We start from the raw sequence: 24,386 nt of genomic DNA, 5'->3' as shown, positions 1-24,386 counted from the left end.
CCCTTCTGATGATGCGTTTTGTCAAAATATGAAAAAAAAATTAGCCTGATAAAAGATTTTAAGCAATATCCGATTTCAAAATGGTTTTCACAGGATGAATTTTGAGTTTTTAAGCTTTCGAAATGATAATTATGATGATTACTAAAATATAATAGGAAAAAAAGAGCGCCAAACGATGACAGTGAAGGGGGTAAATTAATTATACTAGTTAAGGTAATTGTACAGGAATGTTTTACCACAGGCATGACAACTATAATGAATCTAAGATACAGAAACTAACTAGAAAATGTTCAACATGCTAAAAAAAAAATAGAAAATAGTTATGCATCGAAATCACTATAACTTTTTTATTAATAATTATTTACAATTATTTTATTTATTAATACTGGGCTCTACGTGTGTCTGAGGAGAACTGACTTCATACATCCATTAAAAAAAATCACCAAAAAGTCTTGAAGAGTAAAATTAAGATAAAAGGTCCTGCAGCATTTGAACAGATAATTTTGTCCAACATTGCCGGATTTGGGCAAATTTAAGAAAACAATAACACTAAACAACAGAATTCATCAAATATCCACTTACTGACGTATGTCCTGTTTTCCGCTAAATTGATGTCACGTGCTGAAGGGCGTCATTAACGAACCGGCAAAACCTGCAAAATGAATTACCAATTAAAAACAATATTCATAGAAAACATGTTTAGTTTGGAACATTCCATGAAAAACAGGAATACATATGTTTTCTGAACAAATGGTCAGTTTGTCATTGTAGTTTGTGAGGCGCCTGAGGAAAACGAACATTCACTCAAACTAAAGCAGATGAATGATTTCAGTTCACCTTTATTTTTACTTCAGTTTGCCATTTCCAAGCATTTCTAAAAGCAAATATTTCATATATCTTGATTCCCTATTGCTTTTATCGACATATTTATCGTTTATTTGTGTGGAATACCTTAAACTGCTGTAGAGTTGGGCAGAAAGCGGGCTCGCGGGGGCGGGGATACGCACATGTGGGCGGGGTTTATTTGACAGCTGAGAAACCGCGCATGCGCGAACGTGTGACCACGCGTACAATAAGGAAGCGGAGAGATTATAAACATAAACATCACTCCAAACAGCTGAGTGTGTGGAAGCAGATCCAGAAAGATCGTCGAGCGAGTCCAAGCCCATCAAAGAGCACAAACAGAGCTGCATGTGGGTCACATCTCTGACTGATCAGCTTATATCGATCTGCTGCAAAACCAGGAATCATGTCCAAGAAATCCAAGATTTTCCTGAGTGGAGTGGTCGAGGGTGAGCCACTAATAACTTGATGATATTAATAACTAATGTTAAGCTTAATGCGTTTATACTGCGAAATTTTTTTTTAAAAAATTACTGAAAATCTAATAATGATAATAATACCCAGAATGAACCACTTGTATTATAATAATAATGTAGGACGTATAAAAGAAATACATTATAAAAAACATTTATAGTTGAATATAATTATGATAATATAATTAATATAATTAGTTTAATTTAATTTAATATTCAACAATTTTATTGATCTGGACGATGACATCACGGTTTTCTCCAGAGTGGCTAGATATACATATATATAAATGAACTAAATTAAAAACTTTTTACAACACAAATGAACCACCTCTGAACTGACTTAAGCTGGACTGTCACACTGTTTTCTATTTTCTTCTGGAAACAAACTTTGCTGCATTATTTTCCTGTAATCTCTGTAAATCTGCTGTGAAACACTCAGTATTGTAAAAGTGCTGTATAAATAAAGCTGACTCGACTATAGAGTATTACACATCATAAATGCACAAAACTCCATTGCTGTTGCATTTCTGTAGAATTTAGTGTATTCTTGTTGTAATTTTGATTGAATGTATACTGAGGCGTGTCTGTGATCATGTGACCTTTGTGTGCTGCAGGGTTTTATGGGAGGCCGTGGACTATGAGCCAGAGAAAAGAGCTCTTCAGGAGGTGAATAAACCACTGTTATCAGGTGTCATCATGTGTTATCAGTTCATTTATCTCATCTGTGTGTGTGTGATGATGTGTGTATCTTCTCAGGGAGCAGAAATGGGGCTTGAACGCGTATCTATACGCTCCGAAAGATGATTACAAGCATAGGATGTACTGGAGAGATCTGTATTCCCTGGAGGAAGCAGGTGACGGCGAAACTTGAGCTTTAAAACCAGTAAAATATGTGCATTCTGTGCATTTACATCGTCTACGCCAGGGGTCGGCAACCTTTTTGTCATAAAGTGCCATTTTTTAAGTGTAAATCACTGTTTTAAATTTTTTAATTTTCATCGGAATGGTGTGAAACTTGGTGAATTTAATGGCATTTTGAATATGAACACAGAAAAAAATAGTCACACTTGTGGTCTTCGGTCAGAAATGACCGACTGTAGGAAATGAATGGGAAATCGACAAAAATTCAAAGAAAAATTCAAAGAAAAATGCACAAAAAAAAAGAAATCAAAGAAATTGTGTGTATACAATCTACAAATTGGACACAATGCTGAAAAAAAGTTCACAGCAATAAAGGGATGACACTCTGAATCTACGCTTTCATTCAAACGGCTTACATTGCACTGTTCAGTTATCAGCCCTGTAGACACAGGCGTATCTGAAGATGAACTCGCTGATTGTGTTTTACAGAGCAACTCATGACGCTGATCTCGGCTGCTAAAGAGCATAACGTCGAGTTCATCTACGCTTTATCACCCGGGCTGGACATCACCTTCTCAAACCCTAAAGAAGTGGCGGCGCTCAAGAGGAAACTGAGACAGGTGCAAGCATCGATTCATATTTAAAGTCTCCTTCATCAGGGTCACATTCATCATTCAAGGTCAAAAACACTTTAATCTCCACTGCACATCAGCTCTTTCCTCTCAGTGTCTGAAACACTTCAGTCTCTCTAAACTCCGCCTCCCTGAGAGCTGCTCTGCTGTAATTGGTCAGAAACGCTCATTATCATATCTGAATCTCAGCTCTTGATCACAGTGATGCGAACAGTGACGATGGCGTGGGTTTCACCGTAGCAATCTCAGAAAACAGCGTCTTCTCCACATGAACAACACGAACCAAACTCTTCCAGTCTCAGATACACTACAGTGTTTGAGGGCGGAGCTAAGAGACGCTGCTCAGCCAATCAAGACCACAGGCTGGCATTATGCAAATTAGCTACAAATCTACAGGATGAGCAGGAAGTGAGACTGAATCAGTGACGACTCGTTTCAGTTCAGAATCGAATTCCAGGGCACTTGAACATCAATTATATTACCTGTGTGTAATAACGTAAGTGTGTTTGTCCGGGGCAGGTGTGTGAGTTCGGCTGCCGGTCGTTCGCGCTGCTGTTTGACGACATCGAGACCGAGATGTGTGCCTCTGATAAAGAAGCGTTCAGCTCGTTCGCTGAAGCTCAGGTGTCCGTCACCAACGAGGTGTTCCTGCACCTGGACGAGCCGCACACCTTCCTCTTCTGCCCCACCGGTACAGCGACACTGACAGAAAACACTATAGAAAAACCTCATTTACTACTAATTTACTTTTACTACATTTTATTTAAGCTTTACTTACCCTAACCCTAAACCAAGGCAGCGTTTCTCATTTTTGGTTAGTTTAAGTTGAAGTACTAAAATAACTAAAACTAAATAATCTAAAATAAAAAAATATTAAAAACTATATAGGTATTTAAAAATATATTTAAAAATTACTAAAACATTAACTTAATTTAAAATGAAAATAAAATATAAAATCTAATTCAAAATATTCATAAAAACTATTATAGTATTTCAAAGATGGTAAAAAAAAAAAAAAAAAAAATTTAAGGGAAGGTAAAACTTTGTTTATCCCATAATGGAAATTTGCATACTAAACATACATGCATAATAATTTAAAATCAAATAAACTTAAGTAAAATAAATACCCTATAATACAGTATATCGCATATCAGGGTTATTATCGTTAACTAAAACTAAAGCTAAAACTATTAACATTAACTATTATATTAACATTTCTGTTAAGCTGAAATAAAATATAAATATTAGTTGAAAGACTTAAACTAAATGATAATTAGAAATGGTGCCATGGCAAAAAACTAAAATAATAAGTGGAAAGCACCATAATAAATATTATAACTAAAATAAATAAAATTAACTTAATAAATAAATAAAATAATGAATAAATAAATAAATAAATTATAATAATAAAATATTAATAAACGATAAAATAAAAATTATAAATAAAAAAGAAATAAATTAAAATAATTAAAATAAATACTAAAACTAATTAAAACACAAATAAAATAAACAAAAATAGCAACAAAAAAATAATGATAAATGTTATAACATTAATTAAAATAATACTAAAACTAACTAAAACAAAAATAAATTAAACATAACATAACATTTATAAATAATATATATATATACACACATAATAAAATGACAAAAGCACATAGCCAACTGACAAAAAATTAACCTAAATTAACATGAAAACTAAAAGTATAAAAATAAAAGCTAATTCAAAATATGAATAAAACTAAAATAACACTGTTGCACGTGATATTGGCCAAACATGTAAAGACTCTCTGCAAACATATGGACATTTTCCACAGTTCTTATCTCTAAAACAGATATATGAATTATAGCATATTTCCATGATTCTCAGTGCTGATCATAATACAGAAGGTAACTGGTGGTGTATTGCAGATTACTGCGCGGCGTTCTGCTCGCCGAGTGTCCCGCTGTCGGCCTATCTGAAGACGGTCGGAGAGAAACTCCACGCTGGGATCGACGTTCTCTGGACAGGTGACATCATCACTCTTTATGTGACCAGCCCTTTCTCCTTCACATGCAATATTTGCTAACACTTTACAGTAAGGTTCATTAGCTAATGTTTAACGCATGACGTGTGTTTTCTCGGTGTCAGGGCCGAAGGTGGTGTCGCAGGACATCAGTGTGGCGTCTATAGACGAGGTGTCCGCCGTTCTGAGGAGACCCCCGGTCATCTGGGACAACATCCACGCCAACGACTACGACCCGCAGAGACTCTTCCTCGGACCCTTCAAGAACCGGCCCACAGAACTCATCCCCAAACTCAGAGGCGTCCTCACTAACCCCAACTGTGAATTCGAGCCCAATTTCGTTGCAATTCACACTCTGGCCACATGGTGCAAGTCCAGCTACGCTCACAAAGACGTTCCTATGGGTAAAGATGACTCATGTGAAATATGATACATGAAATATACTTTATTGAGAGTTTTATACCTTCTTCCAGACGGCAAGAGTTCATAAGAGATGTAGAGTAAATAAGAAATAAATCCTTTTAGCCTCATTTAATGTGCATTGCTCATACAGAGTCTGAATACTGGGAAAGTGTTTCAGTCCAAGTTCGAACAATATATACTATCTTTGATTTTCATTTTACAGAAAGATCACCATACCAAGTGGACACGCCATATCTGATCACACTTTCTAGTACAGACTGATAAAAAATGAACATAATTTTCCTATCAACTCCATAAAACCACAATCTTCGTAAAAAAAAACAATCTCTAGTGAAGTCTTTCACACCCGATTAAAACACTTGTCCCATGGAAGAGATTTGTCTATTTGCACTCTTAAGTTCTGTGTCATCGCTCCACAGATGGAGACGACGGGTCGGACTACAACCCCCATGATGCTTTGCAGCTCGCACTCACTGACTGGCTGGTGGAGTTCAGTCGAGCCAATCAACCTGACGGTAAAAACACAACTCTAGTTTGATCTCTAACATCAGGGTTGCTATCGTCTAGACTAAAAACAACATAAATGTACATTAACTGAAATAAAATGTAAAGTTATTTTGCAGAGGCAACATTTCGCACTTTCATTTAGCTTGAAGAGTAACTTTGCCGATTTTCCACCCGCTCTGTATTGTCACTGTCAGTAGTATATGCAAATAAATGATGTTTACTCTTCTCCGTTTTTCCTGAACTGAGGAATTCACATTTATTTGTTAGCAAAAGTGCGCAGATGACGTAAAACGCATCACTTAAAGCCCCCCTGTGGTGAAAATCCAGCTTTTAATGTTGTTTATGTGTCTATGTGGTGTTTTTAATCTGCTTTAAGACAAACCATGTGTAAGTTCATAAGTCGACAGCATTGCTGAGTATTTCCTCCTTAAAACTGCAGTGAACCAAAGACAGTCTCAAAAACACACTTTGAAATCGCTGGTGTTTCTGACGTCACAAACTACCTTGTAACCAATCAGATCAACGTGTGATCGCCAGCCAGTGGATCTCTGAGCTGAGTGAGTGAGTGGAGGCGGGGCTCATTTGCATATTCATAGAACCGCGCATACTAAATGAGGCGAGGGTGTCGAGTTACATTCAAGATATTTTAAGACGTGAAAAACCGTTGACATGTCATTTTGGTGAGTTTTAAGGGATAAAATGATTGACTACAGGGGGACTTTAATGCTAAATAAACGTTTTCTTTCATTTTGAGATGACATGTGCAGGGATTAAAGTTCTCCGTCGCTACGACGGATTTCCGTTAATTGCAGCAAGTCCATGACGGATTTCCGTCATTGCTTAAATTCACTTTTCATAATTTTAAGGCCGTAAATAGGCTTTCATTTCTCAAATAGTGTAATAAATATCTTAATTTTAGTTTGAATAGGTCTTAAATTAAGGAAAGACGAGGTGTATTCACCCTGCTGAGGGGGATGTGATCAAAGCCTGGAGTGGAGCAAAAGCACGTTCCTCTCTCCACTCTAAGCACTCTGTAATCACTCCGCTCATAGTCCACTCCGGGTTTTCAATTACCGCTCACGGAAAGTGCATGACAGGCTACAGCTGAGCGCTGAGGTAGAACTATATTTCAGTGACACACTTATAATGCAGGTAGGGCTGGGCGATATCGATTTAAAAAATATATCGATATATTTTTTAAATGCGATATGGAATTAGACCATATCACATCGATATAGTTCAAATTTGCGCTGTGATCCTTGCTCCCCGCGCCCCCGCCCCTCCTCCTCTACTCTGCGTGCGTGTTTAGAGCATGTTATGTTATGAGAGGCGAATCATGACTACTTCAGAAAACCCAGCACAATAGGAACTACCAGGCAGGCAGTGACATAAGTGTACGCTGAAATAAAGTTTTTCACCTCAGAAAAACGGACTTTCTTGTCCTGTCAGTCGTTATCCTGTTCTCGTAGCGCACACTCAATTGCACGCGCAAATTCAGCGGCGCGCGCTGTATTGCTTCACTGATCAAGTGCAAAAGAAACTACGAGCATGCAACGCCGTTACGTTGTAAATTACACGAAATAAAAGTAATGCAGGTATGATTCTCATTCTATTCACCAGTTTCAATGTTTCATTAACAGTTATTGTTAATATTGTGTATTCACCATGGTAACTGTCGTTTCCATATAACCCCAAAATGCCACTATTTTTCTTTGTGTTATTTTTTATATTTTTAAATGACTGTAGTGGCTCATACCAACATTGTATTAACAAAAACTAGTTTGGGACTGCTATTTAATAGCTTTAGACTAGGCCTAATGTTTACAATGCATAAGTTTAGACACCCATACTAAAGTTGACTAAAAAGAGGAATAAAAAAATCATCTTTTGGAAACTGAACTTAATGCCTTAATTTGAAAAATTAGGAAAAATCCAACCTTTAAGGACACCAATTTTCTTTGTGAATAAATAATGTATCGTAAATAAATAAATGTTCTTCCTTAAAATACAGGGTGCATAAGTTTGGACACCCCTATGTTAAATTCCCATAGAGGCAGGCAGATTTTTATTTTTAAAGGCCAGTTACTTCATGGATCCAGGATACTATACATCCTGATAAAGTTCCCTTGGCCTTTTGAATGAAAATAGCCCCACATCATCACATAGCCTTCACCATACCTAGAGATTGGCATGGTTTTATTTCAGTTAGCCTAATAGCTAGTTTGATTTGCATTGAGAGATGATCTTATGGAAAGTATCTCTAGGTATGGTGAATGCTATGTGATGATGTGGGGCTATTTTAATTCCAAAGGCCAAGGGAACTTTATCAGGATTCATAGTATCCTAAAAAATAAATAAAAAAATACTTAAAAATAAAAATCTGCCTGCCTCTATGGGAATTTAACATAGGGGTGAAGAACATTTATTTATTTACGATACATTATTCATTCACAAAGAAAATTGGTGTCCTTAAAGGTTGGATTTTTCCTAATTTTTTAAATTAAGGCATTAAAGGTATAGCGGAGGATCTTTTTACTTCCGGGTGGATACCCTATACTATTGGTCCTCCTAATTGTCAATCATTCTGGTGAATCAATCAAACTTTTCAAAAAGTGGAGAGGGCGGGACTTATCTAAAATTCGGAAAGATCCTCCGCTATACCTTTAAGTTCAATTTCCAAAAGATGATTTTTTATTCCTCTTTTTAGTCAACTTTAGCATGGGTGTCTAAACTTATGCATAGCACTGTATTTATTAGTACTAGTCTTTACTATTAGTCATATTCTTGCAATTTATGTTAAGTAAAGGGGAAAAGTAACTTACTTGTGTGTTAACAAATTTTGTGTAAACGTGTTATAATTTGCATATATATATATATATATATATATATATATATGCAAATTATTAATTATATTAGTATGTTCCATGCCTGGTTTTCATAGATTAAAATATAGCTTTTAAAATACGCCTACTGGCAATATTAAAGCGGTTTAAAACGTCTCCCCTTAAAACGCTATTGGTCTCGACTATTTAAAAAGTTAAAGGAATATGACTTGGCCTAAAAAAAAAATTTCAGTCAGAAGAATTTTTTTCACTTTAATCCCTGCATGTGACTCAGTGCACTGATTGTGTTCAGGCTCTGGCGCTCGCGGCTCTAAACGAGACGAAGAGGAGCCGATGCAGACGGACGGTTATGAGCCGGGACCCAAAGACAACCCGCTGTACACGGCTGAGCCGCTGACGCTAGCGGACCTGACGCTGCTAGCGGAGCTCTTCTATCTGCCGTACGAACACGGACCCACCGCACTCGTCATGTTGCAGGAGCTGCACTGGCTGCGGTCGGACCTCGAGTCTGAGAAGGTCAGAGTGTTTTTAATAAAGTAAAATAATTTTTCAAGGCTGTAAATGGTCTTTTCCATCTATGATCTACAGGCTTGCTATATAAAACATACCTTTTTAAGCATGTAATGCTTGAACCCCGTTAATTGCTGCGTGCAGCTATATTCTGTATTATATTGTATTGTTTTGTAAAAAGCGCTTTATAAATAATTGTGACTTGAAATGTGACTTTTCTGTATTTAAGATTGCAACAGTTGTCCCGCCCCCTGCTTCTTTCTGATTGGTCCTATGTAAATGTACACATTGAATGCATTGAATGTTGCTTTGGATAAAAGCGTCTTTCAAATGTATAAATGTAAATGTGTTGCAGGGTGAAGAATGGCGACGGAGAGCCGAGAAGTTTGACGACATGTGCGGCGCCGTAGTCCGGATGTTCAACCGACTGTCTAATGTGCCCAACAGGATTATCCTCTATGACCTTTACAATTACATCTGTGACATCAAGAGTGGCGTCACCATGGCCAAAGCATACGTCAAAACACTGGGTATGTGAGACGGAGTGTGTGATCGGTGCCAGTCGCCAGAAGACCAAACCCAACCTTTAAAATTAAAATCAGGTTGACGTCAGAAACCAACATCAGTCAACCCTTTTATTTCCAACCAAAATCCCCCCCTGACTGAGTAGAGTAAAAAGTACAATATTTGTCCTTCAAATGTAGTGAAGTTAAAGTAAAAAGTTTCCAGAAAAAGTAATACTCAAGTAAAGTACAGATACTCAAAAAGTGTACTTAAGTACAGTACTCAAGTAAATGTACTTTGTTACTGTCCACCTCTGATTGTAACGCATTACTTTTCATAAAAAGTAACTAAGTAACGCAAGTAGTTACTTTTTTGCGAGTAATACAATATTGTAACACATTACTTTTCATAAAAAGTAACTAAGTAACGCAAGTAGTAACTTTTTTGGGGAGTAACACAATATTGTAATGTATTACTTTTCATAAAAAGTAACTAAGTAACGCAAGTAGTAACTTTTTTGGGGAGTAACACAATATTGTAACGCATTACTTTTCATAAAAAGTAACTGAGTAACGCAAGTAGTAACTTTTTTGCGGAGTAACACGATATTGTAACGCATTACTTTTCATAAAAAGTAACTAAGTAACGCAAGTAGTAACTTTTTTGGGGAGTAACACAATATTGTAACGCATTACTTTTCATAAAAAGTAACTGAGTAACGCAAGTAGTAACTTTTTTGGGGAGTAACACAATATTGTAATGTATTACTTTTCATAAAAAGTAACTGAGTAACGCAAGTAGTAACTTTTTTTAGGAGTAACACAATATTGTAATGCATTACTTTTCATAAAAAGTAGCTGAGTAACGCAAGTAGTAACTTTTTTGGGGGAGTAACACAATATTGTAACGCATTACTTTTCATAAAAAGTAACTAAGTAACGCAAGTAGTAACTTTTTTGGGGAGTAACACAATATTGTAACGCATTACTTTTCATAAAAAGTAACTAAGTAACGCAAGTAGTAACTTTTTTTAGGAGTAACACAATATTGTAATGCATTACTTTTCATAAAAAGTAACTAAGTAACGCAAGTAGTAACTTTTTTGGGGAGTAACACAATATTGTAATGCATTACTTTTCATAAAAAGTAACTAAGTAATGCAAGTAGTAACTTTTTTTAGGAGTAACACAATATTGTAATGCATTACTTTTCATAAAAAGTAACTAAGTAACGCAAGTAATAACTTTTTTTGGGAGTAACACAATATTGTAACGCATTACTTTTCATAAAAAGTAGCTGAGTAACGCAAGTAGTAACTTTTTTGGGGAGTAACACAATATTGTAATGTATTACTTTTCATAAAAAGTAACTGAGTAACGCAAGTAGTAACTTTTTTGGGGAGTAACACAATATTGTAATGTATTACTTTTCATAAAAAGTAACTGAGTAACGCAAGTAGTAACTTTTTTTAGGAGTAACACAATATTGTAATGCATTACTTTTCATAAAAAGTAACTTAAGTAACGCAAGTAGTAACTTTTTTGGGGAGTAACACAATATTGTAACGCATTACTTTTCATAAAAAGTAGCTGAGTAACGCAAGTAGTAACTTTTTTGGGGAGTAACACAATATTGTAACGCATTACTTTTCATAAAAAGTAACTGAGTAACGCAAGTAGTAACTTTTTTGAGGAGTAACACAATATTGTAATGTATTACTTTTCATAAAAAGTAACTGAGTAACGCAAGTAGTAACTTTTTTTAGGAGTAACACAATATTGTAATGCATTACTTTTCATAAAAGTAGCTGAGTAACGCAAGTAGTAACTTTTTTTAGGAGTAACACAATATTGTAATGCATTACTTTTCATAAAAAGTAACTGAGTAACGCAAGTAGTAACTTTTTTTGGGAAGTAACACAATATTGTAACGCATTACTTTTCATAAAAAGTAACTAAGTAACGCAAGTAGTAACTTTTTTTAGGAGTAACACAATATTGTAATGCATTACTTTTCATAAAAAGTAACTAAGTAACGCAAGTAATAACTTTTTTTGGGAGTAACACAATATTGTAACGCATTACTTTTCATAAAAAGTAACTAAGTAACGCAAGTAATAACTTTTTTTGGGAGTAACACAATATTGTAACGCATTACTTTTCAAAAGTAACTTTCCCCAACACGGGTCCTGATTGAGCTGTAACGAAGCGTCTGCTGTTGTTTTTCTGCAGGAGGTCGAACGCCTCATCCTGCACTGGCTTTGAGTGACGATCCCGAGCCGTGGGGTTTCAGAGGCGCTTTATCTGGAGAATTCCAGGTACTCTTCTGTATGACACTGACCTTTGACCTGTGATTGGACCTTTTCTGATGGTGTTTGTGTTCCTCATGATGTTTAGAGGATGCTGCCGTCACACGGGAACCGGGATCTGTTTCGCAGTCCTCCCGCCACACGTGTTTACACCATTCGGCCCTGCACTCCTAAAGATCAGGTGACGCACTCTTAAAGGGACAGTACACACAATCATCATTGTCATCATTTACTGACCTGCATGTCATTCCAAACCTGTGTGAATTTTGTTTGAAAAATGTTAAAAGTTTATTTATATTATCATAATAGTTCCTAACTAGTGCACGTCAATGGTTATCAACATTCTTCTGTTTGTTGTTCAGCCGGAGGTGATGAAGATCTTTAAGGAGATGCAGACGGAGACGCAGCAGAAAGTCGAGCTGGTCGGCGACCGGTGAGAATATGCCATGAATCTGTGTAAAAGCTGACGGCGCACGTGTGTATCACGTGTTTAGTCTATAGATATGTGCGTTTGAATATATGTGTGCACAGGCGTGTGTCTTTCTTTACAAATTTACCTCAACAAATTACTCGTCTGGCCTTAACAATTCATAATACAGAGTTTTTTGTTGCTTAGTCACTGAGCACGTAATGAAAGCTCTGTCTCTCCGTCAGGCTGGTGGAGGGTCACGTCACGCCGACACAGAACTGCAGTCTGATACTGGATGATGCCTCTGGGGTTTGTGGGTACGTGTTCGCCCTCAGTGATGCAAAGACCGCCATGACTAAAGCTCAGGTATGGAAATGACATCTAGATTTATTATAATGTTTCCTTTTACAGTCTTGATGATGTTTTCAGGCTCTGCTAGAACTCGAATGTTGATTATTCTCCTCATATTCTCCATTGTTGCGGCTCCTCTCTTCCCAGTCTGTCAGTAACGCTCTGTTTACTTCCTGTCTCTATGAAGCCCCTCCTTCTGAAAAGCACACTGTGCTCTGATTGGTCGAGTGATTCGAGTGTGTTTGGGAAATGCTCCGCCCCTTCTTACCATAACCGCCAGTTTAACACACTACTAACTCAACCAGGCCCCGCCCCTTTATTCTGCGCATGAATTATTATAATGAGGAATATTGTGACGTGTTCGTTCCCGGAAGAAACTTGAGACTACAATGGAGGCGTTTCAGGAGTTCAGGAACACTGACACTGATATAGAGAAGAACTGGAGATTTCATGATCGAACAGCAACATTACACACTGAACACAGATGAAGATGAGGAAAAGCACAGTAGATGCTGTTTAATGTCCTGAACTCGATGTGTTTTTCATGTCTCCAGTATCCAGAGACGATGCTGCAGGATTTCCCATCAGTCATGACTCTTCAGATCCACTCGAAAGTTCCCGATCACAACGCAGCGAAGCGTCTGATTCTACAGGTGCTGTCAGCGCTGAGAGACAGCGGTGAGTTTAACAGCACACACTCGACCAATGGCTGACCAGCGTCACACTCACACTCGACCAATGGCTGACCAGCGTCACACTCACACTCGACCAATGGCTGACCAGCGTCACACTCACACTCGACCAATGGCTGACCAGCGTCACACTCACACTCGACCACACTCGACCAATGGCTGACCAGCGTCACACTCACACTCGACCAATGGCTGACCAGCGTCACACACACACTCGACCAATGGCTGACCAGCGTCACACTCTCACTCGACCAATGGCTGACCAGCGTCACACTCTCACTCGACCAATGGCTGAACAGCGTCACACTCTCAACGCAAAACACACTCGACCAATGGCTGACCAGCGTCACACTCGACCAATGGCTGAACAGCGTCACACTCGACCAATGGCTGAACAGCGTCACACTCTCAACGCAAAACACACTCGACCAATGGCTGACCAGCGTCACACTCGACCAATGGCTGAACAGCGTCATCAGGCAAATCAGGCAACCGTTTGGCACGAGGAAGGTTTGACTGTAAAAAATGATTTTCATGATTTATCACAAGTTTTTTCTTTTGTCAGATCAACTTAGATAGTTAATGTGGTTCAGATAACGTAATTCTGTTGATTAAACAAATCTCCTTCTTTGTATTAACTCAAATTTTTCATTTAAATGAACTCAAAATTTTAAGGCAACCAGGTAACTTACATTTGTAAGTTAGACCAACAGCTATTGTTTGCAGTGTAGGGCCGGGTATCGATTCAGATGTCCCGATTCAAAAGATCTCGATTCGATTCAATCTCGATTATCGATTCGATTCACTGATTTCAATTGTTCTATTTTCACTGGCCCCAACACAAAGAAAGTAATAAATGAATAAAATACTTATTGTTTTTGACCCATTTATCCTTGTATTGTAATAAATAAGGTTATGACACCCAACATTTTAGGTCCAGTCAAATTACTACTGATATAAATTTCAAAGATTATTAAAAAAGTCAAGTAAACAGTCAATAAAATTAAATTAAAAAAGAACAAATAATTAGACCACAAGCAATAACACGAATAAATAAATACAATGGAGCAAAGATACATATGAAATGAATCAGTGCTTTTAAGGTTTTTCAGGGTCTAACAGTTCTCAGGTACAGAAATTAGATTAAAAAAGACTAGTAATAAGATTTTTAATCATATACTTTAATTAGATTTTATGTTCAGTGTTTACGGAAATACTCAGGGAAAAAAGATCGATTCGTGGCTTTGAGAATCAATATCGAATCGACCACATTTTTAAAACGGTTAATTGAGAAAATCGATTGTTTTGCCCAGCCCTAGTAAATACTGTGTGTGTGTGTGTGTGTGTGTGTGTGTGTGTGTGTGTGTGTCAGGCTCTAAAGGGGTTTTCAGCGAGTTCAGATCTAACGACAGACGAATGTTGGACTTCCTGAAGACGCTGAACGTGTTCCAGGTGCTGAAAGTCGACGGGCTTCCCACAAACCTGGTCATGATGGGAGCAAAACTCTGATGCAAACACACGATCATCTGGCTGTGCATTTATGATTTATGTTCTTTGATTAAATTAACGAGTGTTTGTTTGCTTGATTGTTTTGAAAATCTGTATAAAAGTCATTAACATGAGTGATAAATTAATAAATTATTAACATTATGAATCAGTTCTGTATTGCAGGAAGGGACAATCAAACAGTCTCAAATTAATAATAAATCTTTATTTGCATATTCATTTTAATATGTATGTCTCACCATAATCTTTTAATTAATGCCATAATAAAAGACGTATCATATAAACATGTCCAGTGTAGTTCTTACACTAAAAATAAAAAACACTAAAGCCAGCAACGAATAACAAATAAAACACAAACACTTTACAATACGCTTTCATCTGTCAACATTAGTTAATTACATTAGAACTAACAATTAACAACATTTGTGTTAATTTCAACATTTACTAATACATTTTTAAATCAAAAGTTGTATTAGTAAATGCTCTAACATGAACAATTATATTGGACTAACCTTAAAGATGAATAAAAGTATACAAATATTTTGCATATATAGCTAATGCATTAATTAACGGATGTTAGCAAATGAGACCTTATTGTAAAATGTTTTGAAAATCTGTATAAAAGTCATTAACATGAGTGATAAATTAATAACATTATGACTCAGTTCTGTATTGCAGGAAGACACACCTTAAAGAAATCAAACTGTCTCAAATTAATAATACATCTATATTTGCATATTCATTTTAATATGTCTCATGACATTTTAATACGCCATAATAAAAGACGTATCATATAAACATGTCCAGTGTAGTTCTTACAATAAAAATAAAAAACACTAAAGCCAGCAACGAATAACAAATAAAACACAAACACTTTACAATACGCTTTCATCTGTCAACATTAGTTAATTACATTAGAACTAATAATTAACAACATTTATGTTCATTTCAACATTTACTAATACATTTTTAAATCAAAAGTTGTATTAGTAAATGCACTAACATGAACAATTATATTGGACTAACCTTAAAGACTAATAAAAGCTTTAAAAGTCTACATATATATTGCATATATACAGTAGCTAATGCATAAGTAATGTCAACAAATGAGGCCTTATTGTGAAATGTTGCCAGTAAAATAGCTTTTGAGGTTGTGTAGTTTTTAATAAAGGCATTTATTGTCATTAGAATATTTTGGATGCACACATTTCTAGAGTTTGGTTAGAGATCTGCTCTATTATTGCATGTTCCCTTCAGTGCCTGAGCTTCTGTGGAGACGTCTTCTGCACAATGTTCTGTGTCTATAAACGTGTGTGTGTGTGTCCTGTGAGGTTGTGTTGATGTCACTGCGAGTCTTAAAGCACACATCCCATCATACACCACATCCGATGTCCTGTCCCGCCGGTTTACATTCACTTTAGACTGGAATCTGATTTCTGCGTTTAAGATCTGTCGTTCCAAACACACAACTCTCAACACTATGATGATAACGACGGAACTCGCGGCCATATTTGGCTAACGATGCTTTTGGGAAACTCACACCCGATCGGATGCAGAAAACCAGATGTTAGTGTTTAGGCGTGTGCACACACCCGATCAGAGTCGGATGCGAGTGGGAGATGGGATGTTTCCTGTATGTAGTGTAATCGCAGCCTATATGAACTCCAGACCTTCATACTTGACGTCCCCGATCTTGGTGTCGGGCATCAGGATCCGGCCGTCCAGCGTGAAGGCCGTGATGTAGCTAGCGATCCGCCCCGCGTCCTCCTGGGATTTGAGCGCTAGTATGATCTGGTCGTCGGTGTCCGGGATGAACCTGAAGGAGGAGAAGCCGAGCGTGGGCTTGAGCGTGCCGACGCGAGACGCCGAGATCTGGCTGAAGTCGCGCGAGCAGCTCAGGATCAGGTTCGTGCCGCGGCGCTCGTCCGCCGTCTCGTCGTAGCGCTCGGCGCTGGCGCGGCGCGGGAGGAAGAACCAGCGCTGGAGACGCTCGCTCCACACGCCAGACTCGTGGATCAGATAACCTACACAACACAACAGATATTACATTATATACAGATACTGTACAACATCAGATTATATACTCTCTCTCTATATATATATACATACACACGTACATAAGTTATATAAGACAGTATATATTATATATAAAATAATTGCATAATAATAATAATATATAAGATATAATACACAAGACAGTATATAACAAGATTATATACTCTACACACACACACACATATTACAGTATAGAATATACAAAATAACATACTATATGGTAGTATTTAAAATATATTTATAAGTTAGTAAATAATGTGTATATATATATATATATATGTATTTAATATTTAAAATTATTATTATACACTATCTGTCTTATTTAATATGTACTATCTATTTTAAATTATCTTATATACTGTGAATTTAAAATAATACATTTTTCAGAAACATGCTTATATCATTATTTATATTATTATAGTATATAGTTTGAAAGTTGTTTTTTTTGGTCCATTTTTTAAGAAATTGAGCGTATTAGACATCAGCGTCCCTTCAAAGTGAGTTTGTGTTTCTCCACCCACAGCAGGTCATGTGATCATGATCAGGTGTGTGTGTGTGTGAGTGTGTGTGTGTGTGAGTGTGTGTGTGTGTGTGTGTGTGTGCGAGTGTGTGTGCGAGTGTGTGTGTGTGTGTGTGTGTGTGTGTGTGTGAGTGTGTGTGTGTGTGTGTGTGTGTGCGAGTGTGTGTGCGAGTGTGTATGTGTGTGAGTGTGAGTGTGTGTGTGTGTGTGTGTGTGTGTGTGTGAGCGTGCGTGCGAGTGTGTGTGTGTGTGTGTGTGTGTGTGTGTGTGTGTGCGTGCGTGCGAGTGTGTGTGTGTGTGTGCATGTGTGCGAGTGTGTGTGTGTGTGTGTGCGTGCGTGCGAGTGTGTGCGTGCGTGCATGCGTGCGTGTGTGCGTGTGTGTGTGTGTGTGCGTGCGTGCATGTGTGTGTGTGTGTGTGTGTGTGTGTGTGTGTGTGTGTGTGCGTGCGTGCGTGTGTGTGTGTGTGTGTGTGTGTGTGTCCACTCACCGGGTGGTGTGATCTCTGCTGCCCTCTTCAGGGCGTTATACCTCGGCACCCAGTTCTCGTGCTCCACGTCACCATTAAAGCCGACCACCTTAACCCACTCGGGGTCGTTATTGACGAACTCTCCGCTGACGGTCGTCCACTCCTTCCCCAGACCCCCCACATACAGCCGCTCGTCCTTCACCGCCATCCACTCCGCTTTAAAACCTGCAGGCAGGGGTCAAAGGTCACACACCAGGTCACAGGGTCATACTTCTGAGCAAGACAGTGAGAACGCGCGTCTAGCTGATTCAGTCCTCATGTATCTGAGAAGATCACAGGACTTACACTGATCGGTGTAATGTTTTTAAAAGAGTCTCTTCTGCTCCAAGGCTGCATTTATGTGATTAAAAATACTTTCTATTTCAGATAAATGCTGTTCTTTTGGACTTTCATCAAAGAATCCTGAAATAAACATGTAAATAACCGTTTCCAACACTGATAATAATCATAAATGTTTCTTGATCATCAGATCCTCATATTAGAGTGATTTCTGAAGGATCATGTGACACTGAAGACTGGAGTAATGATGCTGAACATTCAGCTTTGATCACAGGAATAAATTACACTTTACTATATATTCACATAGAAAACAGATGATTTACATTATAATAATATTTCACTGTTTCACTGTATTTCTGAATCACATGATCACAGCCTTCTGATCTGAGGTAGTGTGACAGAACCACCTTTACCTTTAGAAACACTCCCGTCTCCATCGGTCAGGATGACCCACGGCACGGCTCGGTTCCCCTCGATGCGGTACACGACCCCGGTCCGGTCATCCACGCTGTACAGGTGCCCGTTAAACGCCACCAGCTCGGACAGCTCCATTCCCCGACCCTTCTCCGACAGGTGAGAGTCCAGAACCAGCGGCTCCGAATCCCAGCTCACCGACACACTGTCCCCGCTCTCGGACACCAGCAGATGTCCTCGCTTCAGGAGACTGAACCACGTGTTGTCCTTCTGTCCGCGCGAGTCCGTGTCCAGGTCCGCGATCACTCCGATCCGGTACCGGATCCCGCTAGCCGTGTGTTCTGGAGGACTGAGCGGATACGTGTCGTTGTAACGCGATTGGGTCTCCATCACGCCGGACACGTCCCGGCTGGAACGCCACGAGCGCTGGCTCTCGGACCGGGTCTCGGAGGAACCGGATGAGCTCTGGTGCCGGTACAGGAGGACGCCCGCCGCTAGCAGAGTCGCCACAGTGATGGCTCGCCATCGGAACCGGAAGCGGGGGTCGGAGACGGAGCTGGTGACGGAGGAGAACATGGAGTCGCCGGGAACGGGACCCCGCGCTGAGTCACGGCTCCCTGCTGACACGGAGAAGAGAAACAACGTCATTTCACATCGGAAAGTTTGAGTTTGTAAATCCAAGATTTCATGCAAGACAAAAACACACATCAGTTTCGGTCTATTTCACTTTTATAACAGAAAACATCCCAAAAAGTGTTTATTTTATTGCACTTGATCTCTTTTCGTCTGTCGATCTTTAAATACATGGCCTAAAATAAATATTTTACGCGTCCATAAAATGATGAAAATCAGGTGCACACACACACACACACACACACGCCTGAGCTCATTAAATAATAAGATGACCTTTTTGCATGTTTTCCCATGAACGCTGAGCACTGAAACAACAGCAAACATCACTGTAATGATGACACGAGGGAGTTCAGCACTAAGCGCGCTGTTTAACGACCCGTCGGAGTCATTACTGCGCGCTTCGTTGAGTTATTACACATCAAGCAACATCACATGACCCTCAGCATCAGAAAACAAGCTTCAGTTCAGCTGTAACACAGACACGAAGCTTTCACACAATCACTTACTCCTCGTGTGATCACTGGCATGACATTCATATTTCTCTCAAACATTTATGCCAATCATTATCTGTAAAAAAAACAAAACAAAAACAAACATGCAAAACAAGTATTTTCACTTGCCGATTTTTGAACCCAGCTGCATGTAAGATAAAAAACTACTCAATCATTCCCCCCAAAAAAAAAGAAAAAAAGAGAGAAGTTTCTTAGTAAATAAATCACACTTTTGGACTCAACTGTGTGTAAAATATAAAATTACTCAATCCCCCTCCTCCCAAAAAAATAGTTTCCTACTAAATAAATCACTTTAGAAACCGTTTTAATGTCTTTAAACTAAAGTTAAAGTTCTCAATGTCCAATCATTATCTTTAAAAAACAAAACATGCAAAAAACATGCAAATCAGAAGTATTTTCACTAGCAGATTTCTGAACCCAGCTGTATGTAAAATATAAAATGACTCAATCACTGGTAAATAGTAATAAATAAAAATCACTGCTGAAGAGGATTGAACGATTCTCTACCTCTCTTTCTGCCTCTCATGTCTGTGTCTCTCGGTCTCTTGTGTCTTTATTATCAGTCTCTCAGCGCTCATCTGAGATCAGTGAGCCGAGCAACAGTGACGAGGCAAACACTGAACCCTTACCTACTGAAACACACATTAACCTTCACACTGAACACACCGATGCTGAACTGCACTTCTGTGGCAGAGGTTACGGCTGTAAACCCTATAGAACACCTCATTCTTCAGATCCAAGACCACAGTTGTTCTCTAAACCTGTAATACCTTCAGAAATGTGAAACCTGATTTATTTATTGAGTTCTTTTGTTCTCAGGAACGCCCCGCGGATTAAAGACTCGGTCTAATAATGATTTGTACAGATTTGTGTTTTTGCGATCTCACTAATGATGTGTAGATCATCTGAGGTCAAGTGAGATGAAAGGTCAAATGAAAAACCCTGATTTGTTTAGCAAATGATTGAAAACCAGATTGAACAAAGTTCTCTCTGTATCGGATCACTCACAGAACCAATCAAATCTGTTCAACTATAAAACTATAGTAATAACATTCTAGTTGATAAAATTCAGGTAACACTTTATTTTTTATTACATACACTATACTATAATACATACATATATATATGTGTGTGTGTGTGTGTGTGTGTGTGTGTGTGTGTGTGTGTGTGTGTGTGTGTGTGTGTGTGTGTGTGTGTGTGTGTGTGTGTAAAATGTGTGTGAGTAATGTGATTTTGTAATGTACATTACTTGTGATGCTTTACTCGTTAGATCAAAAGTAATCTGATTACGTAATGCGTGTTACTTGTGATGCGTTACTTTACTCGTTACATCAAAAGTAATCTGATTACGTAGTGCATGTTACTTGTGATGCGTTACTTTACTCGTTAGATCAAAAGTAATCTGATTACATAATGCATGTTACTTGTGATGTGTTACTTTACTCGTTACATCAAAAGTAATCTGATTACATAATGCATGTTACTTGTGATGCGTTACTTTACTCGTTACATCAAAGTAATCTGATTACATTATGCATGTTACTTGTGATGCGTTACTTTACTCGTTACATCAAAAGTAATCTGATTACGTAGTGCATGTTACTTGTGATGCGTTACTTTACTCGTTACATCAAAGTAATCTTATTACGTAGTGCATGTTACTTGTGATGTGTTACTTTACTCGTTACATCAAAAGTAATCTGATTACATTATGCATGTTACTTGTGATGCGTTACTTTACTCGTTACATCAAAGTAATCTGATTACATTATGCATGTTACTTGCGATGCGTTACTTTACTCGTTACATCAAAGTAATCTGATTACATTATGCATGTTACTTGCGATGCGTTACTTTACTCGTTACATCAAAAGTAATCTGATTACACTATGCATGTTACTTGTGATGCGTTACTCGTTACATCAAAAGTAATCTGATTACGTAGTGCATGTTACTTGTGATGTGTTACTTTACTCGTTACATCAAAAGTAATCAGATTACATTATGCATGTTACTTGTGATGCGTTACTTTACTCGTTACATCAAAAGTTATGTGATTACATTATGCATGTTACCCACGACACAGCTCTTTTCAGATGAGATTGAAAACACCTGATCGCTAGTTTTTCCACATTCTGAGAACATCAAAAGATCAATGCAGATTTCAGTCTGAGGTTTTCTCAGAGATCTTCAGTAGAAATGTGTTGTTTTTGAACAATCAGAATTATCAGCTAAACTGGGTAAACTATAACTAATACAAAGCAAACTAATAATAAATAAATAAAGCAGCAACTCAAAACAACAAATGACAAAGGGGTAACCAAAAAGGCTGAAGTCTGTGACTCCTCACCTTTTATCATTATCTGCAGGTGTTTCACATCATGATTAGCTCAAACCCCCCCCCCCCAACACTCATTACAATAATACGGGCCCAGAGGCACGTCACAACGTACTCTGGTAGACTGGAGGGAGCATGAGCGTTTTCTACATAGTCTGAGTTGGGTTTCCACAGAGTTGTACCTTCACCGGTTGTAAAGATCTTTGATGGAATCATGTCCTCGTGTTCTGATATCAAAGACATGCAAAGTTCAACTTGAATGAAGTTCTTCTCTGTCTGCTGGTCAAACGGGAACAAACTCAGTTGCATTAGCAATAATTGAAGCAGCTGTATTAGCCTATATTTTTGTATATATTTTATAGTTTTCACATGATTTTATATCATTACATATTAATTAGGTTACGCAACTTTTATTCTATTCTTATTTTATTCATTTATTACGCAACTTTTATTCTATTCTTATTTTATTCATTTATTATTTGTTAAGTACACACAGTATTACTATGTTATTAATATATTATGTTTAATACGGTATCTCTTTAGTTAAAAACTAAAACGCATACCGTCCACTCAAGTTGACATCTGAAAATCTCTTTGAAAAATGGGTTAAAAAAAAAAAGTTCAAATATTGTTTTTCAATAAAAGAGCAATAAAACACAGGGGGAAAACTCCTGCCAGAGATTGTCAATTCATGCAGGTTAATGATACTATCTATTTCCTAGTAATGCACTGTTAAGCATTATATATTGTAGTAATGTTGATCATGTTCTTAGTGAAAGTTATTATAACGCGTTACTAACAGAATCAAGCTTTTATATAAGTCTGTAAAGTCTGAAACTCCTGATGTAATGTTATAATATTTGTTAATACAAATAAAAGTTGTCATAATTTGCCTATGTTTGATGGCGTGATCATGTACTTAATCACTCAACATCTCTATTTCTCCTGCAGAAGGAGAGAGTTCAACTTTAAAAGCCCGGAAGTGTCATGATGTGCGCATGCGCGGAGCTCCTTCAGCTTTATTTACATAATTCCCTCACAAACATAAACACAAGGTACATTAAATCTCATCACAAATATCCATTCTTGAAGATATGAGATTTCTTAATGTTTGTCCGAGCGGAAAATTAACTTACTAATTGTGAATTAAAACGGAGTTTGTTTGTTTTCAAACATCAAGATTACTTTTACACTGTATAAACGAAACTTCGAGCGTTTAAATGTTTTCTATTTTTTTCTATAGTGACTCTAGCGATGATATAAAGACTTTTCTTGAAAAATGTGATTTTAACTACACGCATATTAGACTGAAGAAACTCCAGGCAGTTTCTATATTTTGCTGAGTAACTGAATTTAACCCTTTGTGAGCCTAAAGACAAAACGCTCTGCATTTCCTCAATATTTATTTCCGATTAAAACGTTTACTTACTGTATTCCTCTGATGTTTTTCCTCAGTTTGGTCTTGTGTGATAAAGAGTTATTTCATCCCCGCTCCATCTTGTGTTTCTGACACCGTTTTCTCGGCCGTTCGGACCGAAACGAACCGCCGGTTGCCAACACACCGGTACCGCGAAGCCCCGCCCATCTCCTGAATATTAATTACGTAACACCACGCTCGGCCAGGACGCTTCGCTGATTGGTTTAAAGCAGACGTCGGCAAATGAGTGCAACGTCTGCTGGCCAATGAAAGAATCACTGAAGACTTACATATTAATTAGGTTACGCAACTTTTTTCTTCTTCTTTTTTTTAATTATCCAACGAACTTTAGTATACAGAATTTACATATTAATACATCCAAAAAAAAATGTGTAATTGGCTTAGATCTTGACCATTTCTTGTGTATATGAAATTTTCCCAAAATAACACAAAGTTGTACAATAAAAGTTAAATTATTCTAATTATTATTACTTTCATTGGAATAATACATACATATATCAAAATTATTCAGTTTAATTATAACATTTGTTTTTCTTCTAATTAAATTTTCCACATCCACCCAAAAAAACAGACAAAACAGACGGATAATAGATTATTTTTCTATTGAATATCTAAATTAAACCTCTCTAACACACTTTTAGCTGGATATATACCATGCACAATTTTAAATGTAACCTCTTTTACTTCATTATTTAAACAGTATAGGTTACGCGAGATTGGCAATCAACGTCATCGTATTCAATTTCTGATTAATATTCATAAGTAAATCCTTCAAAATTACGAGTTTTGTTTTAATGAAGT

At 37.5% G+C, this 24,386-nt stretch overlaps 2 protein-coding genes across 8 annotated transcripts; one reads left to right on the top strand and one right to left on the bottom strand.

The window, feature by feature from the left end:
* Positions 1 to 1,045: 1,045 nt before the first annotated feature.
* ogal (O-GlcNAcase like) lies at positions 1,046 to 15,149 on the top strand. The gene is made up of 16 exons (XM_081357295.1): positions 1,046 to 1,292; positions 1,931 to 1,982; positions 2,073 to 2,170; positions 2,667 to 2,797; positions 3,329 to 3,500; positions 4,721 to 4,819; positions 4,941 to 5,219; positions 5,658 to 5,753; positions 8,881 to 9,104; positions 9,454 to 9,628; positions 11,834 to 11,919; positions 11,999 to 12,091; positions 12,273 to 12,343; positions 12,565 to 12,685; positions 13,225 to 13,348; positions 14,735 to 15,149. The coding sequence occupies exons 1-16, from the start codon at positions 1,250 to 1,252 to the stop codon at positions 14,869 to 14,871; spliced, it is 2,001 nt and encodes a 666-aa protein (XP_081213421.1). The 5' UTR covers positions 1,046 to 1,249; the 3' UTR covers positions 14,872 to 15,149.
* Positions 15,055 to 23,737, bottom strand: cant1b (calcium activated nucleotidase 1b; the record flags this gene model as incomplete). Of its 7 annotated transcripts, none has more annotated exons than XM_081357320.1 (5): positions 15,055 to 16,892; positions 17,933 to 18,136; positions 18,664 to 19,281; positions 22,263 to 22,423; positions 23,577 to 23,735. In XM_081357320.1, 4 exons carry the CDS (start codon positions 22,282 to 22,284, stop codon positions 16,522 to 16,524), a joined length of 1,215 nt encoding a protein of 404 aa, XP_081213446.1. In that variant the 3' UTR covers positions 15,055 to 16,521. The 7 variants fall into 7 exon arrangements, with proteins under 7 accessions (XP_081213446.1, XP_081213444.1, XP_081213448.1 ...); XM_081357318.1 differs by having other exon boundaries at positions 18,664 to 19,284; positions 22,330 to 22,423; positions 23,577 to 23,718; XM_081357322.1 differs by having other exon boundaries at positions 18,664 to 19,284; positions 22,160 to 22,423; positions 23,577 to 23,705.
* Between the last annotated feature and the right edge of the window lie 649 nt (positions 23,738 to 24,386).

The sequence above is a fragment of the Scardinius erythrophthalmus genome (assembly GCF_964197995.2).
Source record: "Scardinius erythrophthalmus genome assembly, chromosome: 25".
NCBI classification, from domain to species: Eukaryota; Metazoa; Chordata; class Actinopteri; order Cypriniformes; family Leuciscidae; genus Scardinius; species Scardinius erythrophthalmus.
Note: the sequence above shows the minus strand (reverse complement) of the source record. Positions and strands in the feature narration are given on the sequence as shown.